The following is a 7,229-nucleotide window of genomic DNA, read 5'->3' as shown; positions in this document are numbered from 1 at the left end:
GGCTGCTTGTTTAACCACTGGGAAGCTATCTCTGCTCAGTCCTAGGGAGGGGCTCTCGCTTTGAGTAATAGGCCTGGGGTGGTGTATGGATTGGGGCCACGGACCCACATGCTTAGGCTCCAAGGGAAGGGCACCCCTGGGTCCTGGCCCTCTGTTGGTGAGAGCATGGCTGAGGCCCCTCCTGCCCTTCCACAGGGTCTGTCCGTTTTAGGGGCCAGTGTCTTTCCCAGGTACTTCCATTGTGTTCACCATTCCCTTCAAGCAAGTGGGAAAGAGAATTCCTGCCCTTATGGGACTCCTAGTCCAAGGCGTGGAGGCACCCATCTGAGAATAGTCCCAGCTCTGTGCTTTGAGAGTGCACAGGAGGTCAAGACTTTGAACCCAGGGCCACCTCTAGCAGGACTCCTGACCCTCGGCGGTGTTTTGAGGCGAGTCTTGCTTCAGGGGCTCCGAAGCCTGAGGGAGACTGAGGCCCTCCGCTCTGAGAGCCGAGTGGAAGGGTGAAAACCTGGGGCCTTCCCTGGCACCAGGCACAGAGGCTGAGGTTCTTGTTGTTTATTGGCTTACCAGGCCACAAAAGCAAAATCCAGCAGCAGTCCCTGCCTGATGACCCGTCCGTCTGCAGGCCCTGATTGCTAAGCTGCCCAGAGTCAGGACTCCGCAGGGTCAGTGGGTTCGAGCCGGCACAGAACTGAGCCACTTTTCGGCTGTCAGAGCTGGGTTCCCTAGGGAGAGAGGTGGAAGAGAAGGGTGGGAGGAAGTGAACCACCCCATGTACCCAAGGGGAGAGGAGTCCTTCCCAGGGAGGTGATGGGGCCAGCAGTCGGGCTCAGAGGCCTGATTCCAAGTCCAGTGTTCTTTTATCCCAGGATGCCTGGAAGAGGACTGCTGCAGGGGAAGCTTCCCTCCACCCAGCTGCTAAGCCTGTTTCCTACTACTCCTAACATGGAATCAGACTCAGGCAAAGGACTTAAACCCCCTGCATGAGAAAGGCAGGTAGTGCTACCGAGTCCCGGGCACAGAAAGGCGTAAGTACCATGACTTAGGAACAATCTACCTGGGACACAGACACTCAAAGGTTAGTTTCTTCCCCCTTCCATCCTTTCCCCTTTTTCCTCCCTGGAACAACCGTCTCTGAGGCATCTCTTGGAAGGATGGATTTCCCTTGGGTTAGGCCAGGGACTTCATAAGGAAGGAGGTGGATGGGCCTGGGCTGCAGTCCCTGCCCTCTGGGTACCCACCTGCTTCCTTGAGATCCAGTCTGGAAGAAGAGGCTACGGGTGTCAGGGCCCAGGCTTGTGGGGGTACACAGCTCCAGCATGTAGTGGCTGCCCTGCTTCCGGCGGACCGTATTGTCCAGCCTCGGGCAGAGTGGGATGCAAGGCACCTGGGCATAGGGGCTTTGCAGGTTGGCAGCTGGCAAAGGTGGAAGAGGCAGGAGAGGGGAATGTTTCAGAGCACGTCCAGTGCTGGGAGGCAGGCAGACCCATGTGAAATCCCAGCTTTGCCACATAACGACCTGGGTGGGTTTGGGCAAGTAACTTAACCTCTCTGAGCTTCTGCATAAGCTGGAGCTGATGGTGGTATCCGCCTCAGAGTTGATGATGAGGATTAAAGGGATAATATATGCAAAGCACTCAGCTAAATGCTGAGAACAGTGTAAGGGCTAATACCTGCTTAAAAAGGAGCACATGTCTTTGGGATGAGTCCTGGCAGGGTCTGATAGGCACACTCTACAGACTCTAGAAAGCTTCTAGCCCATCACTTGGCACACAGTAGAAGTCTACTATTATGGGAAGGTAACCTTGCCCAGAGGAAAGAGCACAGGTTTTAGAGTCAGACCTGGGTATAATCTCCCCTTTCTGACACATGCTAGCTGTGGGACCTTGGGCAAGTTGTTTAAACTTCAGTTTTCTCATCGTGAATACGTGGGGTAAGTATGTGATTATGAGGATTAAATTCTAGCATGTCTGCAAAGGGCTTAGCATAGTGAGTGACCCCAGAGGGTGCTCAATAAATGATGAGGTGGGATTGCTAAGCACTCTTCCTCCTCAGTCCAGGCTCTTGGGACCAACCTGTGCTCAGGGCTAAGGCTCAGGGGAAAGGGTGTGCGGAAGGCTGGAGATGGGTGGTGATTATCAGCCAGCTGGCTGATGGCACACAGTTAAGCCCGAAGTGGGAAACCATGTCTCAGCTCCTGGGCCTGGCTGTGTGGCACCCAGGGCCCTCACCATAGTTCTGCTGCTTCCGCTGGCTCAGGATCCTGAGGGCTCTTCGTTCTGGGACTTCCAAGGAGTCTGCCTGCTGCGGGTTGTAGGGAAGCTTCTTCTGGGACTGCAGCCGGCCAATGGCCGGTTCCATCTCTCGGGCCTTACAGGTGCCTTCCTTCAGCTTCTTCTGGTAATAGCTGGGGAGGCAGTGCCACCCAGCTCAGCCCAGCCGTGTTTAATTCACCCTCCTCCTCCCTCGCTCTTTCTGAGCCCCTGTTCTGTCTGGCCAGCTCAGGAGCAGGGCCACAAGAGATCTGGGTTTTAGTCCTGGCTCAACTATTAACTTCCTGTAACTGTGGGCGAGTCACTGCTCTGCTCTGGGTCTCGGTCACCCCTATAAAGTGGGGGGAAATGGTTATCTCTGCCAGTCATTGGAAGTCACTTCTCTAAGCAGATCAGTCAGCGTTTTTTATGGGGTTAAAAACAAAGATTAAATAACAAGACCCATTAAGCATTCAGCAAATTGACTCAAGGAAAGAGCTTGGTAAATGTTGCCCATGATTTCTATCACTGGTATTTTTACTTAGATGTGCAAGTGCTTTGTAAGCCAGCTGTGCAGTTAACTCCTCCTCATCTTCCAGATCGCAGTTTAAAGGCTGTCTCTTCCAGAAAGTCCTCTCTCCTCCAATAGATGGGTTAGGCTCCCACTATAGGCCCCCTGACAACTTGTACTTAACCCTATCACAGCCCACTTAATACTCTTAACTCATCACTACTTGCCTTTTCCCCACTAGACTGCAGCACCATTCATTCATTCATTCAAATATTTATTGAGTGTTTACTGTATGCTGGCCACTCACCTAAATGCTTGGGAAAGAGCAGTGCAGGAGATATTCATATAAGGTCCTTGTGTCATCTCTCAGCCCCACCTCTTAGTCCAGCCACTGTCATAGCAACCACTTCTACGTGGGCCTCAACCAGCTCTGCACAGGGACAACCTGGCCCAGTCTCACCTCAGATCTTACCTCTTGCTGCTTGCTCCAGAGCCTCTCTGACACACATGCGCCCCAGAAGTGCAGGGGAGTTAAACATCTGTGTGGGGCACCCTTGACAAAGGAACCAGCAGCTGAGGTATACAGGCTCCTGTCTCTTCCCCTGATGGTTCTGAGCCACCATTCATAGTCTCCTCAGAAGATCCTGGGGATGGCTGACTCAGTAGCACATCATTGTATTGGCTCCTCCTCCTTCTGTGTTCATGTCCCTTCCCTCACGTCTGCTCCCTGGTATCACTTTTTAAATCAACCACCTAGGCACATATCTAGTGGGAGAGTCGGACCATGAACAAGTAAATAAATTATGGTACCATGTGGGGAGTGATGGGTGTTCTGAGAGAAAGTAAAAGCTGAGTAGGAGGTAGTGATGAGCTATTTTGTCCATAGTAGTCAGTGAAAGTCTCGAGGTGGTGGCATTTGAGCAAAATGAGGGGAGGAACCAAGCTAAGTGGATATCGGGAAGAAGCCTCTTTCAGGCAGAGGGAATGGCTTGTGAAAAGGCCAGGAGGCGTGAAAGAGCTTGGTGAGCTCTAAGAACAGAGAGGTGCTAGAGCTTGTGTGTGAGGGAGAAGGGGGTAGAAATGGGCAGCAGGATGGGGGGGGCAGACTACCTGAGACTTTGTAGGCAGTGATGAAGGCTAGGCATGCTACTCAGAGTGTTAGGAAGCCCGTAGGGCTTAAGCAGGTGGTTCTGCTAGGACCTCTGCATATCCCTGAAGCCTGGAATTTTGGGTTTTAATGAGCTTCACACAGAGAAAATAGAAAATGAATACCAGAGCCCTCAAATGGAGATTGGATCTAGACCCCTGTGTAGAATTAGAACCTGAAAAGACAGCATCCTGAGTAAAAAGATGAACTAGGAAATAACTTCACCCCACAGGGGCCAACAGGACATGAGCAGAGTGTGTGCAACTTTCTCAGTCGCCATTTTAAAGGAAATTGCTTGCTCTCTACTTCCTCTCCTTCCCCTTCTTATGGGCTTGAATTTAGATGTGTTGCTGGTAAATTGGCTTAGGATTGACCTAGGGAATGGCGGAAGAATAAGTGGGAAAGAAACTGGGTGCTTGAGCAACCTTGCCTTCCTGCCTGCTTCCTCCAAGCCATCAATATGAGAGAAATAAACTATATTGTTTGAACTGTAGTACATTGGGGTCTATTCCTTAATGAATACACTAATCTAGAATTCTGTACCTAGCTAAATTATTCAGTAAGTGTGATGGTAGAATAAACAATTTTGTAGACATACAAAATCTCAGAACTCATGCCTCCCATTCATCCTTTCTCAGGAAGGTACTGGAGGGCATGTTCTTCCAAAATGAGGGCATAAACCAAAAAGAAAAGGAAGATATACATACAGAAAATAAGAAATCTAACACAGGAGAAAGACAAAAGTTAAAGGAAGATGGTGAAGGGAGATCCCACAATGGCAGTGCAACTGCCATAGAGGACAACCAGTTTAGGTTGGATCACTATAGCTTAAAAGACAAAAATTTCAAGGGCTGGCATTCCCATATCTGTCGCTGAATTACTGCCTTTCTAACCCCAAAAAGCTACTGGTGAAACATGCTCCCGTTATTTTTTTTTTTAAGCAAATCAAACCAAGAAAGAGTAAGCAAATCAAGGAAAAGTAAGACATGTGATCCAGTAGACAGAATTCCAATCAGAGGAAAGGAAGAAAGAATTCCTAGGATGACAGCAGACTCCCAAGATGACGGCTCTGCAGCATGCCTAAGAAGAAATTAATCCAAAAATGAGAAAAATGGAATTATTTAGAAAATGCCTCCAAGAAAAAGAAGCTCTAGGATGGTACAAGAATTGTCAGTGAGTACAAAGAAAAAAAAAAAAGGCAATTGTCAACTTTTAGGAAATGAAAAAATAAGAAAGGAAATGAAATCATTATATAAAAAATGCTCAGCTATGAATAATTGTGTAGCCATAATATTAGAAACCCCAAATATTTAGTTAAAAAATGATAATATATTTGAATGGGGAAGGAGGAGCTGAGGGGATAGTTGTATCAGACAGCTAAATTCTTACCATAACAAGAAGTCAGTAGATACAAGTCTAAAAATCATTAACCAAAATATTGTAGTACATCCATATTATGTAGAAGTAACTGCCAGAAATACTCAAGAAGAAAGAGAAAGCCTGGAGAGGGTGTGGAGAAAAGGGAACCCTGCTACGTTATTGGTGGGAATGTAAATTGGCACAAACCACTATGAAAGACAGTATGGAGGTTCTTTTAAAAACTAAAAATAGAGTTACCATATGATCTAGCAATCCCACTCCTGGGCATATATCTGGAAAAGCTGAAAATTCTAATTCAAAAAGATACATGCACTCCAATGTTCATAGCAGAACTATTTACAATAGCCAAGACACGGAAGCAACCCAAATGTCCATCAACAGATGACTGGATAAAGATGATAAAATATAAAATGGAATAAAAAAAGAATGAAATAATGCCTTTTGCAGCAACATGGATGGACCTAGAGATTATCATACTAAGTGAAGTCAGAGAAAAGACAAATATCATATGATATCACCTGTATGTGGAAAATAAAAAAATGATATAAATGAACTTATTTACAAAACAGAAATAAACTCACAGACATAGAAAACAAACTAATTGGTACCAAAGGGGTAAGTGGGGGGGTGATAAATTAGGACTTTGGGTTAAAATATACACACTACTATATAGAAAATAGATAAACAACAAGGACCTACTGTATAGCACAGGGAAATATATTCAATATCTTGTAATAACCTATAATGGAAAAGAATCTGAAAAAGAATATATGTATATATGTAACTGAATCACTTTGCTGTACACCTGAAGCATTGTAAATCAACTGTACTTCAATTAAACAAAACAAACAAACAAAAGAACCTCCCCACAAAGAAAATAAGGTCCAAGCGGCTTCACTGTAAGTTCTGTCAAACCTTTAGAGGAGACTGAATACCAAGATTTCATGAACTCTTTCAGGACATGAGAACACGTAACTCATTTTATGATGCCAGCATTATACTAACAGGAACACTAGATATCACCCAAAAAGCAAGTTAACGACCAATATCTCCTTTGAACATAGGTGCCAAAATTCTTAACAAAATAGCAGGTTGAATCCAGTAATATATTAAAAGGATAATACATTACAACTAAGGGGAGTTTTGCCAAAGAATGCAGTTAGTTTACATTGAAAAATCAGTTTTATCTACTATATTAACAGAATGTAAGAGAAAAACCTTATAATCATCTCAAGATGCAGAAAAAGCATTTGACAAAATTCAACTCCCATTCATAATAAAAACTCTCAGCAAACTAGAAATAGAAAGGAACTTCCTCAACATGATAAAAGTATCTACGAAAATCCTGCAGCTAAAATCAAGCTTAATGGCGAAAGATTGATTGCTTCCCCCATGATCAGGAGCAAGGCAAAAATGTTTGCTGTCATCACTTTTGTTTTACTTAAGGTCTTAGCCAGTGCAATAAAACAAGCAAAAGGAATAAATGCTAATGGATTGGAAAGGAAGAAGTAAAGCTGTCTTTATTCACAGATGACATCATTGTGTGTGTAAAAATCTTAAGAAATCTATTATAAAAAGCTACCAGCACTAATAAGTGAATTTAGCAAGGTCATAGGATACAAGGTCAATATACAACAATAAACTATACTTCTATAATACCAGCAATGAGCAATAGGAAAATGGAAACATCTACAACAGTATAAAATATGAAATACTTACGGATATATATATATATTTTAAACTTCTTAACCGTGAACTCTCATGCTTTGCAGAGGTCTAAACTCTCAGCACCTTATCACTACTTATGGATATATTCAACAAAATATGTAAAAGATCTATATCTTGAAAACTATAAAATCCTGCTGAAATTAGAGACCTAAATAAGTGAAGAGTTACACCATGTTCATGGACTGAAAGACTTGTTATTATTAAGATGTCA

The 7,229-nt window shown here is 44.7% G+C and overlaps 1 protein-coding gene across 1 annotated transcript in view; it reads right to left on the bottom strand.

Moving 5' to 3' along the window:
- Nucleotides 1–626: 626 nt before the first annotated feature.
- The window catches only part of SPATA21 (spermatogenesis associated 21), a gene marked incomplete at its 5' end in the record, with an annotated part of 31,727 nt that continues 25,124 nt past the window's right edge, over nucleotides 627–7,229 (bottom strand). Inside the window, 4 exon segments of the mRNA XM_082674915.1 lie at nucleotides 627–702; nucleotides 704–725; nucleotides 1,242–1,416; nucleotides 2,232–2,407. Coding sequence (XP_082531041.1) covers nucleotides 667–702; nucleotides 704–725; nucleotides 1,242–1,416; nucleotides 2,232–2,407 — 409 coding nt within the window. The 3' untranslated portion in view covers nucleotides 627–666.

Source organism: Grampus griseus (assembly GCF_964374135.1).
Source record: "Grampus griseus genome assembly, chromosome: 1".
NCBI classification, from domain to species: domain Eukaryota; kingdom Metazoa; phylum Chordata; class Mammalia; order Artiodactyla; family Delphinidae; genus Grampus; species Grampus griseus.
Note: the sequence above shows the minus strand (reverse complement) of the source record. Positions and strands in the feature narration are given on the sequence as shown.